Source organism: Sorex araneus, chromosome 4, assembly GCF_027595985.1.
Source record: "Sorex araneus isolate mSorAra2 chromosome 4, mSorAra2.pri, whole genome shotgun sequence".
NCBI classification, from domain to species: Eukaryota; Metazoa; Chordata; class Mammalia; order Eulipotyphla; family Soricidae; genus Sorex; species Sorex araneus.
Window position 1 is genome coordinate 84172577 of NC_073305.1, and position 21247 is coordinate 84193823.

The following is a 21247-nucleotide window of genomic DNA, read 5'->3' on the forward strand; positions in this document are numbered from 1 at the left end:
ATGCAGAGAGAAAAGATCTGTGGTCTGGCTCATGCCGTGAAGTGGGGATGCCGCTCTCACATCTTGCCTAGGCCTGGGCTACAGCACATATCTTGTAAGGCCTTGGACGACTAGTGAAGCCAGTGTCTGAGGTTAAGTCCAGGTCCAGGTGGGAGACCCCCTGAGGTGGTTGGAAGGTGAACTTCTGCATAAGGCTGGTGAAGAAAAGGAAAAGTTCCATCTTGGCCAATGACTCGCCAGCACACATCCGGCGACCTGGAGAGATGTACACAGTCAAATGGCATAGACACAAAAAAAGGAAAGACACTCTAGGCAAGTACAAAAGCAATCATATGTGATTCTGTGCTTTGGAGCGTATGATTCTGTCAATTCTTCTCATGGGATCTGGTTCCCAGCTTAAGGACTGGGATCATAAAATTAAATCCACAAATCAGGGATATACCTGATGGGCTCCATTTAGGGAGACAAGTGATTACATTTCAACGCAAAAATGTGACAGGCAAAGCCAAGGGTGCCTTAACAATACAGCAAAGCTACCTAATGTTATTTGGAAGGCCAAGGTGTCCTCATTCTTTGTATGAGAGCTTTGAGACTGCTCTTGTACAAAAGATGGGATGTTAGCCAGGAAAAGATAGGGGGAAATGTAGAAAGGATCATTTGAGGGCTGAAAGAAATTGGACACTGGAGCATAGAGAATGAAACAAGGAGTCTCAAACCTGGGACTGGGCCAGTAGAAACTGGATCAAACTGAAGCACAGAGTGCCACAGAACAAGTAGTGACTAGGCAAGGGGCCAGGCTTCCTCCAACTCCAGAACTGTCCCTGTCAGGTTAGCTGACCAATCCCTTGGGAAAAAGCTCTCATCCTGACAAGATTCCTTTTCCAGGAGTACAATATAGCCAAACTGATCATTGGTCTTAATGTGATCCTACTGGGTTTATAATGGTTGTCTGGTGGGAAGCATTCATGACGCAAAGCAAAAAAATACAAATTATCTTCAAATTTATTTATTTATTTAATGTAATTAATTAATTAATATATTTATTTGCTTTTTTGGTCACACCCGGCAATGCACAGGGGTTATTCCTGGATCTGCACTCCGGAATTACTCCTGGCGGTGCTCAGGGGACCATATGGGATGCTGGGAATCGAACCCGGGTCAGCCGTGTGCAAGGCAAATGCCCTACCCGCTGTGCTATTGCTCCAGCCCCTCAAATATATTTATTTATTTTTAATTATTTTTTTATTTTTATTTTTTTGCTTTTTGGGTCACACCCGGAGATGCACAGGGGTTACTCCTGGCTATTCACTCAGGAATTACTACTGACAGTGCTCAGGGCCCCATATGGGATGCTGGGATTCGAACCTGGGTCAGCTGCGTGCAAGGCAAACACCCTACCCGGTGTGCTATCGCTCCAGCCCCCTCAAATTATTTTTTTTTAAAAGTATATGGACCATACAGTGTACCTTTTTGGTTTAGGCATTCTTTGAAAGGTTGGTTTTCAAGTAATAAATAAAACTTAAAATTGCTTTAAAATTAAAGGACAGAATGATGCCTCACAGTTTCTTAGTATGTCTCCTTATGTCTGAAATTTTGTGCCACAGAGGGAAAACCCAGAATCTTAACATAGTGCTAAGAAAAGCCAGTAATTTTTTTAAACGATCAGAATTTTTCAAACCACCCTTCTTAAGCAAGATATCTTACCTGCTGAAAAGGGCATGAAAGCTTCTTTCTTGATAAACTTTCCAGTAGGACTGAGGAAATGCTGAGGATTAAATGTATCTGGTTTTTCCCACTGTGTCTGATCGTGAAGGACAGAGGCCAGCAATGTGATTACCTCAGTGCCCTAGAAATAAGAATGCTGTTAGTGACAGATTAAATTCCTTCCTAAAAAGGTGACTTCTGGAAGATGTCTATCAGCTCTTTAGACAACTGTTGTGAAGCAGTGTGTTTTGAAAGGTAGTGGGGAAAGGTGGGGAGTGGAGAGGTAGCAGATAGGCTCTGAGATTGAGAGTGGAATATTTATTTCAACCATATTTTCATTCAGTATCACTGTATCACTGTCATCCCATTCATCATTGATTTGCTTGAGTGGGCATCAGTAACGTCTCCATTTGTACGAGCCTGAGATTTTATTTATTTTTTAAAATTTATTTATTTTAATTAGTGAATCACTGTGAGGGTACAGTTACAGATTTATACATTTTTGTGCTCATGTTTCCCTCATACAAAGTTCAAAAACCCATCCCTTCACCAGTGCCCATTCTCCACAACCAGTAAACCCAGCATCCCTCCTACCCTCCTCAATCCCATCTCCCCCCACCCCACCCTGCCACAGTGGCAGGGTATTCCCTTCTGTTCTCTCTCTCTAATTAGCTGTTGTGGTTTGCAATAAAGGTGGTGAGTGGCCACTGTGTTCAGTCTCTAGCCCACATTCAGCCCGCATCACCCTTCCCCCCGCATGGCCTCCGACCACATTATACTTGGTGATCCCTTCTCTGAGTTGCCCTCTCCCCAGAATGTGAGGCCAGCCTCCAAACCATGCAGTCAACCTCCTGGTACCTATTTCCACTATTCTTGGGTGTTAGTCTCCTACTCTGTTATTCTATATTCCACAGATGAGTGCAATCTTTCTATGTCTGTCTCTCTCTTTCTGACTCATTTCACTCAGCATGATACTTTCCATGCCGATCCACTTATATGCAAAACTCATGATCTCCTTTTTTCTAACAGCTGCATAGTATTCCATTGTATAGATGTACCAAAGTTTCTTCAACCAGTCATCTGTTCTAGGGCACTCGTTTTTTTTCCAGATTCTGGCTATTGTAAAGAGTGCTGCGATGAACATATAAGTGCAGATGTCATTTCAACTATACTTTTTTGCTTCTCTGGGATATATTCCCAGCAGTGGTATTGCTGGGTCAAATGGGAGCTCAATATATAATTTTTTGAGCATCATCCATATTGTTTTCCAAAACAGCCGAGCCCTGAGATTTTAGCAGCCTCTCTTTACTCGTTCTTCTCAGCGGTGCCACATTGGAGGCTCTTTCAGGGTAAGGGGAATGAAACCCATCATTGTTACTGTATTTGGCCTATTAAATACGCATGGAGAGCTTGCCAGGCTCTGCTCTGTGGGCAGGATGATCTCAGTACCTTGCCAGGTTCTCTGAGAGGGAGAACTAGGCTATAAGAGGTTGCGTGGCTGCAAATGTGGCAGCGCACTTCCGGAAACATTGTTTTATAGTCTCTGGATCTTGGCTGTTGATGGGACTACACGGTACTAGTGTGGCTGCCAAGCTACTGGAAAATCGGGGGTCTGGGTGGAGGAGGCCCAGTCCCGATCCAAGCAAGTTTGGAGATCTCAGTCCCAGGAACCACACACCTGGGTTTCCCTGACAGTTCCTTCATGTGTGGAGAGGAGGTTTGGAGGCTGGCCTCACCACATGAAGGCTTCTCTGAACGTGTGGAGAGGAGCCTTGAGCATGGCTGTTGCTGGGTTCAGGAGGTCTTTGGAGCTGCAGGGTCTCTGTTCAGGGTGGGGAGGGAAACTCAACCCGCCCCGCTCCTAGGGGCCCCGGTGAAGACAGCCAGGCGCGGGGGTAAGTGACTCTGCCTTTCATTCAGTACCAACTGAAAAATGAGAACAGCTTTGAACTTAGAACCGGGAAAAAAATTCTTGCTTAGTCATATTTTTGCTCTGTGATAACAATATCTTATTTAATTTGAGAATCTCTAAGTTCATATGATATTTTTATGTTTCTATGATAGGTGTCAAATAGTCTTTATATGGTAACTGTGAACCTAAGGTGAAAGGAACATGTGGAAGAAACTGGTGCAGTTCTGGCTGGTTTTGGGGCAAAGTGAAAGACTGTCTTTTACCTACATCAACTATGAAAGTCGATAAGCGAAATCCTCCAAATGATGGAAGCCAATTCTGCCATATAAACTGCAATATTTCCACACCTCATCTTATACTTTTTATTACATGAATGTGATACATGAAAAATTACTCATAACACTAAAAACAAATAAAAACAAAAGTTTTATTTCAAGTTATTATTCACTTTTTCCCCTAAGTTAATCACAGTTTCTTCTTCTGGAAAAAATTGGAATACTGTCACTAGAGTTAGCTGTTTAATCATAAGAAGTGTTATAGTTTTGAGTTATGAAAAACAAAGTTCTACTTTAAGGGTTTTTTTCTACTGTTTTTAGGAACTAAAAAGATTGTACAGCAGGTAGTGCATTTATCTTGCACCTGGCCAACCTGGATTTTATCCCCATCACCCCATATGGTCTTCGAGGCCTGCCAGAAGTGATCCTTGAGAGCAGAGCCCGGAGTAAGTCCTGAACACTGCTGGGTGTGGACAACCCCCTCCCCCCAAAAAGATCTTTTTCTAAAATGACTAATTTAATTATTTACTTGGGCACTAGACATGAACTTTATCCTCCTCCTTCTAATAGTGCAAGATTATTTTCATTTCATGAAAGAGAAGATCAAAACTCCATGAAGCTGAAGAATCCGAATATTGGTAAATCAGTTAAATCCCCTTTAAATGCAAAGCTCTTTCTAATACCATACTCCAGCCAGCAAGCACAGAGAACTAGAACCAAAATCCTGCCACTACCACTGCTTCCTTACCTCCTTACTCCATTTTTTACAGTGGTTTTAGTTTATTATTATCATTATTATTATTATTACTGTTGTTGTTGTTGTTGTTATTTCAGTTGCTAATCTGACTAATTGAATTCAATAGTGTGCTTAACATCAGCTGAGGTGTTCAGAAGGTGCAGGTAACTCTTTTGTTCCTAGGATCTGTACAAGGGTTGGGGTTCACTTCACCATGGACTTATGTAGAGATGGAAATAGCAATAGTGAACCAATCAAGTATTGAGGGAAATAATTGTTCTATGGGAAACTCCAAGCATAGCTGAGTGGAAAACCACCTGCCTTCCAAGCATGAAGCAAATGAGACTGTGAGTTTGATCTCTGACACTGGCCTACATGATTGAGTGCTCTCCCAAGGGCTCTGCTACTTGGGATCCCATAGGCATAGTCAAGAATATGAGGCTCCCTGTCATCATGGAACCAGGAGTAACCCCCGGCCATTGCCTGGTGTGGCCCCAACACAATATAAAAAAAGAAACAAGAAAAGGGGGAAGAAGTGGAGAACTCAGGACTTAAGAGGGTAGATAATTAATTTGTAATCCTGACTCCATTATGTACCAATCCCTGAACCCCATTTTCCTGAATAATAGCATAAAAAGAGAGAAAGAGAGAAGTCTGGAGAGATAGTACAGAGGTCATGGGGCTTGCCTTGCACTTAGTCAGCCAGGGTTAGAACTCTGACACCTCATATAGTCCCCTAATTACCAGGCATACAGACCTCTGAGCTCAGAAGTGGAAGTAAGCCCTGAGCACAGCTAGATATGGTTCAAAAACAAAATAATAGCATTAAATTTTAAAAGAAAGAAAATACGAAGAATGCCTTATAAAGTTGTACAGAGTAAATATTACCTATGCATGCATAGAAAACCAGTCGCCTTCTGTCTGATGGTAGAGAAGGAGAGAGAGAAAGAAGAAAAAAGAGAAAAGGTGGGAGGAAAAGTAAAGAGTATCTCAATTTTTTGGGGGGTACTTCTGTGGTACTTCTGAGCAGCTGACATGCTTTCCTTCTTCCCTCACTTCCCCTTCCTCAATTCTTACCTTTGGAAGATAGTAATTTTTAAATGTCACATTTGTGGTGGTTGCATGAGGTATACTTGTGGGCAGGATGTTAGCAAATCTCTGCACTTCATGAATGACAGCATCTGTATATGGCATTTGAGTTCGGTGTGTGATCCGAGGCTGGCCTAAACCCACAACTTTGATAATCTCATCACGAACCTTTTCTGGATGAAACGAAATGAGAGAAATGACAGCGTGGAGAAGAGGAAATGCTGAAACAACCCTTCCCGTTTCCTCTACACAAGAAAGTCATACCCAAGCACGTCCCAAATTCTACCACTGCTTTTTCCAGACCATCAACCCACAGTCATCTGTTTCTAAGCCTTTCTGAGGACTGTTAGGTAGTTATGTCTCTTGTGATGCCTCCAGAACTGGAGAAGTTATCCAGTGTGGTGATAGAATACTCCATCATCCAGACTTCAATAGTGAATGGATGTTCCAAGCTTAATAATTTTTAGTTGTGTAAGAACTGCTCCTTATTGGTGTAATTAATATGCTCTACAACATAGTCCATTTCAGATTTCTGATTTCTCTCCTTTTAGCAATGCTCTCCATGTTGGTGACTTACTCTGGATTTCAGGATAGCGCATCATGAGTAGAATCCCCCAGCGCAGTGTGGAAGATGTGGTCTCGGTACCTGCCGCAAACAGGTTACTAATAACGGCCACTAGGTTTTCATCACTGAAAAAGTTTGTTGACATTTTTTTCTCCTGAAAGAAGCAGATAGCAATTTGATCATTTTGTAGTGGAGAGCCATAACCTTCTGTGAATTTAAACAAATAAAACATTGTGTTCTTTGTTTTTTTTTTTCTTTTTGGGTCATACCGGTGATGCACAGGTGTTATTCTTGGAGGGTTACTTCTGGCTCTGCACTCAGGAATTACTCCTGGCAGTGCTCAGGGGACCATATGGGATGCTGGGAATCGAACCCGGGTCGGCCGCGTGCAAGGCAAACACCCTACCTGCTGTACTATTGTTCTAGTACTCAAATACTGCATTCTTTCTTCAAAAAATTTTTTCAACTAATTTATTGTGAGAAATTTATCTGAATCTTTGTCTAAAAATAAATTAAATTTAATAGTTTAAACTGTTGAAAACTCTTTGGTACTATTAAAGAATTATTATCTAAGTGTGATAATGGTAGTTTGGTTATTTTTATTAAGTCTTTTTTTTTGTTTGATTTTGGATCACACCTAGCAATGCTTAGAGCTTACTCCTGAATAGTGTTCTGAGGACCATATGCAATGCTGGGCATCAAACCTTCATTGGCATGTGCAAGACCTTATCTGCAGTATTATCTCCCAATCCCGTAAGTCCTTATTGTGTGTGTGTGTTTGTGTACATTGGTGCACACATGATATATACTAAAATATTTATCGCTGTCACTGTCACTGTCATCCCATTGCTTACCGATTTGCTCGAGTGGGCACCAGTAACGTCTCCATCATGAGACTTGTTGTGACTCTTTTTGGCATATCGGATATGCCATGGGTAGCTTGCCAGGCTCTGCTGTGGGAGACTAAAATATTTATAGGAAAAATAATTCAATGCTTGGGATTTGCTTCACAATAATCTAAGAGGTGGGCCAAGATGATGACTCAAAGGACTGGAGTTCATGTTGTACATGTGGGAGCCCAGGGTTTGAACCCTGACATGACATGGTCTCCTGAGCACTGCCTGGACTTCTTTCTAATCTTGAAAATGTTGTGTAGATATTTAGAACAGAGCAAATTCTGGGTCCTTCCAATGATCAATTATTGTAATATTGGGACAGTCTCTGACTTTTAGGAAGATTGCATCGCTTGTATCACTTGTCATCCGTTGATCTTTGATTTGCTCGAGTGGGCAACAGTAACGTCTCCATTCGTCCCTATCACGTGCTAGTGTAGTCCAGTGGTATCTGCTTGCTCTACAAACAGGAAGAGCCTCAAACCATTCATTCAGGGTTTTGAAGAAGTCTGACCATCTTGTTGGTGAGCAGTCACGTGGTCTTTTGATGTTTCACGGAATCCAATTGGTAACAGCTCTAGTTCAGCAGTTGTCTCTGAATTGCATTATGTGTCCGGCCCAACTTGGGGTGTAAAACTCCTTTCCTTTATTTATTTTTATTTTTTGTCTTTTTTTGCTTTTTGGGTCACACCTGGCGATGCACAGGGGTTACTCCTGGCTCTGCACTCAGGAATTATTCTAGGTGGTGCTCACAGAGGGTCTCTTGCCCGCATGCCTGGCTGTCTTCCCCGGGTCCCCTTGGAGGGGATGGGCTCCAGCTTTCCTCCCCGCCCCAAGCAGAGCTCCCAGTGGCCGAAGACCACCAGAACCTAGCCACAGCCATGCTCAAGGCCCCTCTCCACATGTTCAGACAAGCCTCATGAATGAAGGTACCAGCAGCGGAACCCAAGTGTGTGTAATCCCGTCAATGGCCAACATCCAGAGACTTAAAAGCGACCTCTCAGAAGTGTGCAGCCGCTTTGCGCCACAATATCTTATAATCTACTCCCTCTGGGAGAAACTAGCAAGCTACTGAGAGTTTCTGTCCACATGGGACAGCCTAGCAAGCTTCCCATGGTGTGTTCATATGCTAAAAGCTGGGTCTCATTTTCCTCACCCTGAAAGAGCCTCCAATGTGGCATCGTTGGGAAGGCCGAGAAGAGAGAGGCTTCTAAAATCTCAGGGATAAGACAAATGGAGAGGTTATTTTGCCCGCTTGAGAAATCGATGATCAACAGGATTCGTGATCGTGATCGTGATTGGTGCTCAGGGGACCATATAAGATGCTGGAAATCGAACCTGGCTGTGTGCAAGGCAAACACCCTACATGCTGTGCTCTCGTTCCTGGCCTCTCCTTTCCTTTATGTGATGAACTCTCCTCTTTCTGGAGAAACCTGCACTCACTTTTGGGTATGTTTTCTTTTCTCTTCCTTTTAAAAGCATTTCTAAAATACAAAAAATCATTCTTTAAAACGTCTCAATATTTTGAACATAGTAACTGAACAAAGAACTGACATCTAAATTCCTCTATGTTTTTCTTTTATTTAAGTGAAATGAAAAAAGTGGCATGTATCTGAGACTGTAATACATTGTACTTGTAGTATACAAATCAACCATTAGCCTCTTAACTGAATCTAGCCATCTCTATGTTGAAAGAAATATTTCTTTGATGTCGATGTATTAATCACACCAAATTATAAACACTGGGCTAAGGTAAACTCTGATAAAAAAAACACCATTACCTCCTGCTGTTTGATGAGAAATGCATCAATAAAACTTCGTGGATCATTTGTGTCCAATTTCTGTCGGTATTCTAGAAAAGTTTTTCTTATAAAAGAAAATAATTCATCTCTATTCTTGAGTACTTTTTTATGACTTTTTAGAAGAAACCCTAAAGCAGGAAACATATTAAAAAGCTAAAAGAATAAAAGAAATAATAATATTCAGTATAGACATATGATTCTTATGGTCGTAAGAATGACACAATTATTTTCAAAAACTTGTTTTCTAAATAAGTTTTGAAACTTATTTAGAACATACACAGCTTGAATTTTACCTCAATTCACAGTGTCAGAGAGTAAACTATAAGATGATATTTTCTCATTAATTAAAGTTATAAAATTATAGTGAAAATGATAGTGCTTATAGTAAGTTCTATTTCCCACAGTATTTTGTTTATTATGTATGTGGTAGCAGACTGTGTTAGATGAGATGTGAAAACAGTACTGATTTTTATGGTCAGAGCTATGAATGTTTTTCTTTCAAAATTCCTAAATGCTTTTCTTTGAAAATTCTGGGTTATTTCAGGTTTCCAATCAATCTATTTTATTTCTGTGTAGCATGTTAAAATTGTCACTATTTTTTTTCTATAGGAGAAAATAATAGTTTAATTTAGGTTTACTGTCTTTAGATCCTATAGAGCAACACTACTTAATATAAAATTCCCTGACCCTTAAAAAGTTTATTGTTTTCAAAATTTTGTATATTTGTCAGGATATTCATTTTTGATAGATAAGCTTTTTACATTTTGTCAGATTCTCAAAAGAGTTCTTAACTCTCCAATTACTTACTGAATACTGACCTAAAACATCATGCTTGGAATTAGGCATTATGGTTGCCTGATCCATCTGTACTTGGAGTAAACTTACACTTGTCAAAACAGAGTAAAATCTCTGAGGGGAATGCTCTGGTTGCTAATATTGTTTTGAAAGTGAGTATTATTTGAAAAAATTCTGCATTTAGAAAATAGCAACATTACCACCTGCAAATACAGCCCCCAAATTTGACTGTGTTATGTTACACCACTCAGAACAAATATTAAGTATTTATTTATAATTTCTTTAATTGGGGCTGGAACGATAGCACAGTGGGCAGGGCATTTGCCTTGCATGCAGCTGACCTGGGTTCAATTCCCAGCATTCCATATGGTCCCCCAAGCATGACCAGGAGTAATTCCTGAGTGCAGAGCCAGGAGTAACCCCTGTGCATTGCCGGGTGTAACCAAAATAAATAAATAAATAAATAAAATAATAATAATTTCTTTAATAATTTTAATTATTCAAATTATTTTTGCCTGAGCAGGTACCAGTAACATCTCCATTGTGATACTTGTTGTTATGAACAACAGGATGACAGTGCTACAGTGCTGTTTAAATTATTAATTTTAATTAATTTCCCTTGGGTCCCTTGATAGACATCCTTTGTTAAAATTCACATTTTTTACCTAAATTCACTGTATCACTGTATCATTGTCATACCATTTCTCATCGATTTGTTCGAGCAGGCACCAGTAATGTCTCCATTGTGAGACTTGTTGTTACTGTTTTTAGCATATCAAATATGCCACGGGGAGCTTGCTAGGCTCCGCCATGTGGGCGAGATACTCTTGGTAGCTTGCCAGGCTCTCTGAGAGGGACGGAGGAATTGAACCCGGGTCTGCCTCATGCAAGGCAAATGCCCTACCTGCTGTGCTATCGCTCCAGCCCTTTATCCCAATTATCATATATAATTAGTGACATTAGTAAGATATTATAAAATATTGGATGCAATGGGACAATAATTGTTTAATAATAATAAGTTAATTATGCTATTTAGCCAGGCAAACTTGCCAATGTGTCTCTGTGTTCAGGATTTACCTTTTCTCTAATACTTTTCTCTAATACTTTTCATGATCTCTCCTACAATCAAACGTAACTCTGAGTAACTAAAAGTAGTTAGGAAAGGTACAGTTACCACAACTTTAGGACATCCGATGAGTTTCACATTTTCACTTATCAAGTGTAAAAGCCTCAGGAATTGAGGGTCTTGGTAGTCAAATCGTTTTCCAAATAACACCGACACGATGACATTAGCAACAGAAGCATTCATTACTGTCGTGACCTCAAAGGGCTTTCCTACAATAAATTAATCAGACTATAAATATTGACTAAGTGTTAAACTAATTTAAGTTTTATTTGGACAGAGCAACAAAGAATTTCAAGAAGAATGTTTTCAAAAGAGAGTTGAGACTAAAAGGACCATGAAAAAAATATTCAGATTTTTGTCCAAAGGTTGCCATAAGGAAAACAAGAAATATATCTCAAAGAAAATCTGCATTTGGCTGAGTCCAGTTGATATGTGCCAGGTGAAACCGTTCAGTGTGTGTGTTGCTGGAAGTAGGGTGGAGGGGATTAATGCATAATATCTGGCAAAGTATCCTTTTAATTAGGAGTTTGCACTCAAGTTAAAAGTTTCAAGTAGAGAGGCTGCTTAATGGCCATGATACCAGAGACTCAGGAACAAGTCTCGGAACCCAGCGGCTTTTGGCAGAAATGTGTCCTGACTCTACATTAGATTACCAGCCCGAGGCCACCTCAGGTGGGAAAAGGTTCTGATTCACGGCCTGCTCCCCCTGGCAGCTCAGTGGCTGCCATATTCCAGAGGCCAATGGACAGCCAGGTAGGGGCCCACAGTGAGGAGACACATGGGGCCTCACAGGGTGGGGATGGAGCCGGCCCTTTCCTCCCCCACCCCAAGACCCTCAGTCACCGCCCACGAAACGGCCTCTGTGGCTCCTGATCAGGCTGCTTAATGGCCTTGATCCCAGAGACTTAGAAACAAATCTCAGTACCCAGTGGCTTTTGGCAGAAATCCCTCCAGATTTAATTATTAAAATTTCAGAATTCCAAAATCATATACTATTCATAATCGGCAATAGAAAACAAATTGTCTAACATTGCCTTTTTGGCAGACCTGAATTTTGGGGTAAAATCTCAAATAATAATTGTGGGTCCGGTGTCAAAATATTGAATATAATTAAAGTAGAGAGTAATGTGGAAACCATCTGCCACACAGGTAGGGGGAGGGTGTGGGATGGAGGTATACTGGGGTTGTTGGTGGTGGGAAATGTGCACTGGTGAAGGGGCAGGTGTTTCATCATTGTATGACCGAAACTTAAACCCTAAAACTATGTAACTGCTCTCACGATGATTCAATAAATAAATTTATTTTAAAAAAAAAGTTTAAAATAGAACTTTTAGTTGATTAAAATAATTCCACTTAAAGGGATTTCATCAAGAACAGTCTTATTTCAGTTTTTTCTTCAGTGGATCTTGTTTTCCTTAACGTCTAGATCATGAAACATGTGGATGAACATTGGTCTTTAAGTCAAAGCATTTTAGTTGCTAAGAGACACTCAATATCAATATCTTTAATATGAAAGCCTAGGAAAATTTTTGCGAAGAACATATTTTTTTCTTTATGTATAAAAAGAAGCACAAATAAAATTAGCACTTATTAGGACCTTAATACAAAAGAAAGAGTAATTTTTGGATTTTTTTTTTTTGTATATGTAATGTCTCCAAACTGCCGAGACCCTCTCATTGTAAGTGTGGAGAAACTGCTAAATTAGCACAGGGGATGGCTGAGCCTTCTGTTTCTTCTCCGCACTCACCTCAGGCTTGTCTTCCTTTGATCATTTCTCCAAGTTAATTCTTGCATCAGTGAAGATACTATGCAAATGAGCTAATTTTTAATAAGAACTAGCTAAGTTTAATGAGAAAATGCAACACAAAATGAGTTTTTGCATTATTCCACATAGCACAGTGGATAGGGCGTTTGCCTTTCACATGGCCGACCCGTGTTCGATTCCTTCGCCCCTCTCAGAGAGCCCAGCAAGCTACCAAGAGTATCTCCCCCACACAGCAGAGCCTGGCAAGCTACCCATGCCAAAAACAGTAACAATAAATCTCACAATGAGAGACGTTACTGGTGCCCGCTTGAACAAATCAATGAGCAACGGGATGACAGTGACAGTGACAGCATTAGTTTTATATTACTTAAAGGGATCAAAAATAAACCCACTAATAAGAAATCGTTTCAGATTAAAACAAACAAAAGAGGGGTCTGAGTGATAGTACAGTTGGTAGGGTGTTTACCTTGCACAAGGCAGACCCAGGTTCGATCCCCTGCATCTCATATGGTCCCTCAAGCACTGCCAGGAGTAATTCCTGAGTGAAGAGCTAGGAACAACCCCTGAGCATCTCTGGGTGTGACCAAAAAAAGCATAAAATAAAAAAAAGAAAAACAAAAGAGGCACGATATACTACATGATTTCAACTTTTTTTCACTATTTGGTATGTTAATGGTATAGTGGCAAAATAGGAGTAAATTCTGCAGATTACATAATAATATGCTATCAGTGTTAATTTCATGAGTTTTTAAAATTGTGTTTTTTTGTTATGCAGAAATTATTTTTTTGCTACATTTAAGGAAACAAATATTTTAGAATATAGAAACAGTGTATCTGCAAATCAATCTCAAACAGTTCACAGAAGAAGAGATAGATGTTAAATACTGACATTTGGGGAAACTTAAAGAACAGTAGAAAGATATTGCAATAATTGGTGTGACTTGGAATTTTCCTACAAATTTGAAATTATTTCACTATCAATAATTGAGCTTATACAATTTGTTGAAGAATACCTCATGAAAAATAAGATGTGTTTTATATTGTTTCTACGCACCTCTGTGAAGCTCAAAATTCTGTATGAGATGTTTGCATTCCTCAATAATTCTGTCTTCAATGATCCTTTTGCCCATGCCAAAGTTTCGTAAAGTAGTCAGGCTGAATCTTCTCATGGTTTTCCATGTTTCCCCATGAGAGAAGACAATTCCTGATGGTGAGGAATTATTTTTAAATTAGTTCCTTGAATTTTACAAAACTTAATTTGCAAAGACAAATATAATTTTATAACAGCTCAATTCTCTCTGTAAAAAATAAAGAAATGACATTTCATCTTTTTTTCTTAGGCCATTTATTTTAGAAAACTTTCTAAGTTCTCTTTCACCTCTTTCAACTATGTCTGTATCATATTGAAAACTAGATAGGACTCCTGTTAGCTTTGTGACCTAAGAAACTTTTTTACAGAGACCTGGGTACCACCTCTTGGGAGAGGGGTGGAGAAGGGAGAACCAATCCCATATTCCCCCCTTCCCCTCTCCTTATTTTACAGGTATGAACCTGATTTTGGTGTATGCCTTGTTTCAACTTACAAAACCACCTTGTGTTATGAAGATATGAGAAAAATTTCCTGAGTACAAGTCAATTAACGCCGATGGTCACCCTAATTACTAGAAATCTAGGATGAACAATGTGGCAATGGTGCTGTCAAGCCCTCTTACTTAAGAATGAGTTATTACTTATTTTTCTTTTTTCCTTTTTAGGTCATACCTGGCGATGCACAAGGGTCACTCCTGGCTCTGCATTCAGGAATTTTAATTTTAATTTTAAGAGGCTCACACTTGACAGTGCTTAGGGACTGCTACTAACTCTGTGCCCAGAATTCATTCCTGGCAGTATTTGGGAACAGGATATGGTACCAGGGATTGAACTGGAGTCAACTGCATCCAAGGCAAGTGCTGCAAACCCTGTATGCAAATCTCTTTGGCTAAAATTAAATAGGCTTTTCATGATTTTTCTCAAGATCAGTGAGATCTAATGTATCCAAGGAAGAGGTCATAATATGCAGCATTTTCAAATTCAATTTACTGGCTACACTTTCTGTCTAGAAGGTTTACTGACATTTTGTGGAACTAGTTTTATTGTTTTTAGGATAGTAATATCCTAAAATCCTAAAATAAATACTTTCCAAAAATGTTATTGAAGCATTAAAATGGCTATGCAACTTTTACTAGGAGTCAGTATTACTTTACTAAAAACATTCATAACAAAGTGAAACCATACCTATTTTAAAAAGCTATTAAGTCAGTGTCAAAGAATGAAAAAGTTAGCTTTAGTATTAAAGAGATAATCTGATAATATAAAGTGTTGCTTGAACGTTCATGCCGTAGGAGGCGCTGAGACAAGGAACGCAGAAGAAATGTATTTCATGGAGGGTGTAGGTTCTTCTCTCTGACTCTTAGACAAAAGTAGAGAGCCTCGTGATCTCCTTTTATTGATCATGGTACCACAAAAGGGCGCAATACAGTGAAGTCACCAAAGGCATCAAAAGAAGTTACAGGAAGAACATTGAGGCAGTAGAATATGTTGTTTCCTTGTACCTGCAGGCTTGTAGCCTGGGGAAAAAGATATAAAGCCAAAACTGAAAGCTTTCTTGGGCTATAGGCACTTGGATTTACATCCCAAAGACAAGGCTGGGCCAGAGCCAGCAATTTACAATATCAAAGATCAGGCCTGGCCAACATCTGAGATCTGTATGTCAAAGACCAGCCAGGCTTCAGTGAGAAAAGGAAAACTGCTCTTTTCAATATACTGAAATTATTTTCTGAAGGCAGCTTGAAGGGGGAAATTGTTCCTGGCTGTAGTACAGTCTATGTAGGCTCGCCCTGATAGCTCAGTCCATCCCTAACAATAAAGAATCATTCTTTTAGTTGGGATGCCATAAAAAGAGTATCTGGATTTCACCAAGGGATTTACCTAAGGATTTTATGAACAAAGTACAACCGTTTTTCCAGGTAATAATGTAATTCACCGTATTTCTAACAGTGAATGCATTGTTTAATGGATTTATGTCAGTCCTTAGGCTGTGACCTCCTTAATCTGGTGGCTCTTTTTATCTTTGTATTTCTTTGTCATTGTGCTTGTTTTGTTTTGTGGTCACACCAGGCTGTGCTTATGGCTTTGTGCACACTCTGCACTTAGGGATCACTCCTGGTGGGGCTCAGGGATCAAAACCTTTTTGGCCAAGTACAAGGCAAATGCCCTATCAGCCCCCAAGGCAAGAGCTCCTGTGTGTGTGTGTGTGTGTGTGTGTGTGTGTGTGTGTGTGTGTGTGTGTGTGTGTGTTTGGAAGACACAGTTAGCTGGTTGGCTGTGGGGTTTGGTAGACCATATAGGATTCCTGGGGTGGAACCCACTTCTGCAAGGCAAGTGCCCAAACTTCTGTACTATTGCTACAGCCTAGCACTGTGTTTTTGTTTGATTATTTGTTTTGTTTTGGCTTTTTTGGGTCATACCTGGAGATGCTCAGGAGTTACTCCTGACTCTGCACTTAGAAATCACTCTTGGCGGTTCTCTGTGGACCATATAAGATGGCCGGGATTGAACCTCAGTCGGCCTCATGCAAGGCAAACCCCAACCAGCTGTACTATTTCTCAGGCCCTAAGGCACTGTGTTCTTTAACCTAATAACTGGTCAATAATTATTTTCTTAATAGAAATTATCATGTATAATAATAGAACAAAACTATAAACATACATTTTTACCCTAGGCAAATCCTGTTTGTGTAATCTATATTGATACTAGAAAGCTAAACCTTGGAAAGAATAAAACAAACCTGATTTGATAATAACCGCAAAGCTCTATTGTCAGTTTAGAGAGCATTACCTTTTCCTTCAAAAAGTCTTTCAAACATAGGCACTTCAGGTCGTTCCGAAAATTGATCACCAAAGTTGACCAGAGCATCTTTAATTGTTTCATATCCAGAAAGCACCACCACCTTCTTTGGCCCCATTTGGATACTATAAATGGAGCCATATTTCTGTGAAAGCTCAAGTATAGAAGAAAAGAGAAGCCACTAAAACATTTTCATAATAAAAATGTGAACTAGATCTTGATCTTTGATAACTTGGTTAATTTCAACAAACCAGTTTTTTGATCTTATGAAATAAGAATATTGAACTAGTTTACTCAGGATACTTTTCTGACTGCTGTACCTAATTATTGTATGATTATCATTTGATTGTCTCAACTTTGTCTGAGATTTCATAGTACCTAAGCACTGACATCAGATAATTGGTTCTTAATCTCTTTTTCTTATACTTTTTCTTTCTGCTTTAGGAAATGTCCACCTAGGTCTCATGGGATAAAAATAATTTTCTCACTACCCCACTTACCACCTGATCACTTTATGTATGCCTTGTCCCTTGGGGTGCATTAAGACTAAAGTAGATCCAAGTTAGTTTTGCATTACTGTGACAAGTCTTATGCATTTTCATAGTGAAACGTCAAAATGTTAGCATTTCACTTTTATTTCTAATTGAAATATAACAAAACCCCAACAATTATTGTCTCCTAACCATATCTTTTTAGCATGATTATCTCCATAAAAGCATATAACAAAATACTGAAGTAGATGTTACCATTATTTCCTTTGTATTGGCAAGGGTGGCTTTCAGAAATCATCCTGCTTTAAGGTAGCAATGTCAGTAAAACATACATGTTCTATATTACTGGTTGTAGGACTATAATCTTAGCCTGATTGAGGTTCAGGTAGAGAAAAAAATGGGAATTTCTAATGTTGCTTTGTACAATAAACCTGATCTTAAAAGATAGCATTAGAATTGTGATAAGAAATGCGGAAGAGTAAAGCAATTTAGTAAGGTAATGTAATTAAAACTACAGGAAATGAAAACTAAAATGGAAATTGGAGGCTGTGAGGAAAGTCTTTAAGATAGAACCAAAGTTTATCGGACTATGCCCTACCTGTATAGTGGATATGGCATAGTGAGGTATACAAACCTCAGGGAGGTACATTGTAGGGGACAAAAAAAGGTAGAGGTTAAGAACTGTGAGGAACTGGCCCAGGACAGACCACAGGAATCTATTTAGCTTTCTTAAGACTCTTTTTACAGGAGCCCGCATTGTAGAAAACTTGTCTATTTGTCCCTGAGCAAGGAATTTGGATACAGGCACCGTGGGTCGCAAGAAGGGTGGTGGTCAGACCAGATAACAAGACCCATATCACAAGATCCAGGACTGCCCCCAGAACCGGGACATTCCTGAATATTGGCTCAAATACTGATCGCTAAAACCATAGGCTAAGGAGTGATGTCCTTTTAAATGGATTGGTTAAGAAAGTTTGTAATATTACAAATCTATTGACTTTGAAATGTGCGGGCTCTACTGTAAAGGCCAGGGAAGGCCTATGTAAGATCTCCTTTGAAGAAGCTCAAGGTCTTGCCCAACCTGATTGACCTGTGCGTCCACGTAGGTGGCTGTACCCTGGCTAGCCAGTCTTACAATAAATCCTGCTTGCTGTTTGCAGTCTCTGGAGTCTCTTTGTCAGTAAGGGAGATCTCGATCCGAGCCCTAACATTACAAGTGAATAAGGTTTATTTCATTGGTGAAATTATCCTAGTACACTAGCACTAAGGTAGAATTGAGGAACAATGAGAAATAATATTAGAGAATTAACCTGTGAGTTGACCTTTGAGTGTAGGAGAAAGAACCATAAAATATTATTGGCTGGTTAAGATTAAAAATTCAAATCCTGTATTCTTTAGTTATTAAGAGGTCAGACTTTTCCAATCATATTTAAAATAAACTATATTTGAGCTTTATCCTGGGTCTCAAATAACGGGTTGATGCTCTTAATTGTGCTTTTTCTATAAACCGTCTTTATTAATTAATTAAAAGGCTCTAGAATAAGCCTATGACCACAATTCAGCTTCTTTGTAGTAAGGTATTCATGAAATACTTAGAACAAAATGACTGAGGTAAAGGTTACAAATCATAAGTATTGCAAAAAATCCACTTCAAACAGAAATATATTTATTTAATATAGTTAGAAGAAATTAAATATCAATTTAGAAGAAACTAAAATATTAAGTTTCAGGCAGCTCCATTTATTTTGAGTCATCCTTAATTACCTCATTATCTATATAGGAACCAGTTGTAAGTACATGCATGCTAATTAATCTGAGGGCAAGAATGATTTATGAAATTATAAATATGTATGAAATGAACAATTAATTATATTTTTACCTCCAGCATGGTTTGATGTGGCCTCTTCAGATTGAGGATGTGCAGGTTTCCAATGATAGGCAAAGGTCTGGGTCCTGGAGGAAAATGTCCTTTGGAAATGTTAGTCATGAAAATTTTAATCTTTAAAATTAAAATAAGGATTAGGCTCAGAATTGTAAGAATGACTGAACAATCAAAGTCACTCATTTTTTTTAAAGAATGAGTAATAATTAAAATGATAGGAATTTTTATGCTTATAACCTGGCGGAACAGTACCTTCAATGTATTTCAAAACACAACAGCATTGAAAATAACATTTAATTTAACCTACACTCAACTTCTACCGTATTACAGTTAAAATGAATTAAACCTGATGCAGTATGCTTGTTTTATTTAAGTTCTTCCCCCTCCCCCTCCCTTTGTGATTCAATCTGTTTTATTTCTCCAATAACAGCTGGAGGGATTCCACCCCCCACCTTGTAAATCAGGGATTTACATTTGAGGATTAAGTTGGAATTTCAGGGAAATTTAAATTTCAGAGAAACATAACATGTTTAATCTTCAATGTGAAATCTATACTTGTAAAATCCAATTAGTTGCACTGTTTACTATAATACAGCATGCTCTGTGTGGTTGGCTAAATAATAATGTTACACAATGAAATTCAAGTTCTTTTAAATGTCTACAGCAGTCCTACCTTTGTGTACTGTGCCTTCCTGGTAACCTCACCCAGCTGACACTCCCCTACTCCCCTATTTATCAATGGCAGTGTCTTTAAAACCATAGCCAGAGCACAGAAGCACATTGTATATAAACTATATTACCTTATATATGTAAGGACCACACACACACACACAGACACACACATATAATATATGACACTAATATGTATTATTATTACATATAAGCTATATATTATATTATATCCATTTATGGCACAGATATTATTTTTTATATAGCACAAATGTGATTATTAAGTTTTTTCTCTTAAAGAATAAATATCAAGATTATTATAAATGAAGAAGCTCATTTCTTTTTACTCCCTTAAAAGAATTTCAGGAGGTTCTCAGTGCCTTGGGGAAAAAAAGCTTTATGACTTAGTGAGTAGGGCTGGAGGTTTTTGGCACAAATATTTAGCAAGTTAATCCATGATCCTCTTTGTGCTTTGGTTTCCTAATTTTAAATTGTAGGAAATAATAGCAATAGATAAATTGATACATTTTTTGTGATGCATTAACAATAGACATATCGATCCTAACATATACTGAAATTCAATGCATGGCATTCTTCATTTATTTCCCCTTTTTGTTTAGTGGCAAGCATCCTCCTTTGCTTATATCTGTATTCTCTGCTATAGTGGTGAATTATTTTTTAAAGCTTACTGTCATAATTTATAAAGCACTGTAGCACTATCGCACTATCCTCCTGTTGTCCATCGATTTGCTCAAGCGGGCACCAGTAATGTGTCCATTGTGATACTTATTGTTACTACTTTTGGCATGGGTAGCTTGCCAGGCTCTGCTGTGTGGGCGAGATACTCTAGGTAGCTTGCCAGACTCCTAGAGATGGGCGGAGGAGTTAAATCTGGTTCGAACCCAGGTTGGCTACATGCAAGGCAAATGCCCTACCCACTGTGCTATTGCTCCAGCCCAATTTAAAAAAACATATATAAAAATGATTTTTTAAATTTATTTTTTTATTAATTATAAAAAATGATTTTTATATTTTACTTATTATTTAGGTTTTTGAGCCACAGCTAGCTGTGCTCAGAGCTTGCTCCTGGCTTAGTACTCAGGGATTAGTCGTGGCACGGCTGGGGTTGGGGGGGGAGGTGGTAGTCCAGGGATGCAACTTGGGTTGCCGTGTGCAAGACAAATGCTCTACCCTGCTGTCCTACTTCTCTGGGCCAATATTGTGGCAGGTTTTAAAAAATTATTTTGTCCTGCATTTAAGTACGCATCTGAGGATAATTTATTCTAGTTTAGGGTTCTTCAACGTTTTTATTCCCGTGGATTGATTGCTCCATGGACTGGCAGTTTTAGCCAGTGGTTTTCAACATTTCAACATGTGCAGGCCTGCACTGTTTCTAGTTGACTTGCTCAAGAAAGAAATATTTGGATGGAAGAATCTTTTATATATCACCCTTTCTTCTTCCCTTTGTGGTGATGATTGGGGTTGGTGGAGTGAGTTTCATACTTGGTTGCATTGTTTCCTGAGGATAAAATACTTTAATTGCAGTGCTCCCACACTCTTACTTGTGGTGTCCCTGAACATGCATACTTTGGTGGTGATGTCAGAGATCACAAATGGCAGGGCTGCTGGGACTGCACTTTGATTGTGGGGGGCTGGCA

The 21247-nt window shown here is 39.0% G+C and overlaps 1 protein-coding gene across 1 annotated transcript; it reads right to left on the reverse strand.

Annotated features, from left to right (window-relative positions):
- Nucleotides 1-67: 67 nt before the first annotated feature.
- On the reverse strand, nucleotides 68-19103 carry LOC101543106 (cytochrome P450 2K6-like). The gene is made up of 9 exons (XM_004605957.3): nucleotides 18918-19103; nucleotides 16539-16701; nucleotides 13717-13866; nucleotides 10946-11106; nucleotides 8956-9129; nucleotides 6294-6435; nucleotides 5705-5889; nucleotides 1705-1846; nucleotides 68-255 (listed from the first exon to the last, which is right to left on the reverse strand). Exons 1-9 carry the CDS (start codon nucleotides 19101-19103, stop codon nucleotides 68-70), a joined length of 1491 nt encoding a protein of 496 aa, XP_004606014.3.
- Nucleotides 19104-21247: the final 2144 nt, after the last annotated feature.

What these genes read in the sequence shown, in the direction of transcription:
- LOC101543106 (XM_004605957.3), bottom strand. Translation starts at nt 19,103, where the DNA reads ATGAGTGACTTTGATTGTTCAGTCATTCTTACAATTCTGAGCCTAATC. An exon ending in CACATCAAACCATGCTGGAG is followed by an intron (nt 16,702 to 18,917) that starts GTAAAAATATAA and finishes TCTATACTTGAG; the next exon opens with CTTTCACAGAAATATGGCTC. An exon ending in GAATTTTGAGCTTCACAGAG is followed by an intron (nt 11,107 to 13,716) that starts GTGCGTAGAAAC and finishes AATTTATTGTAG; the next exon opens with GAAAGCCCTTTGAGGTCACG.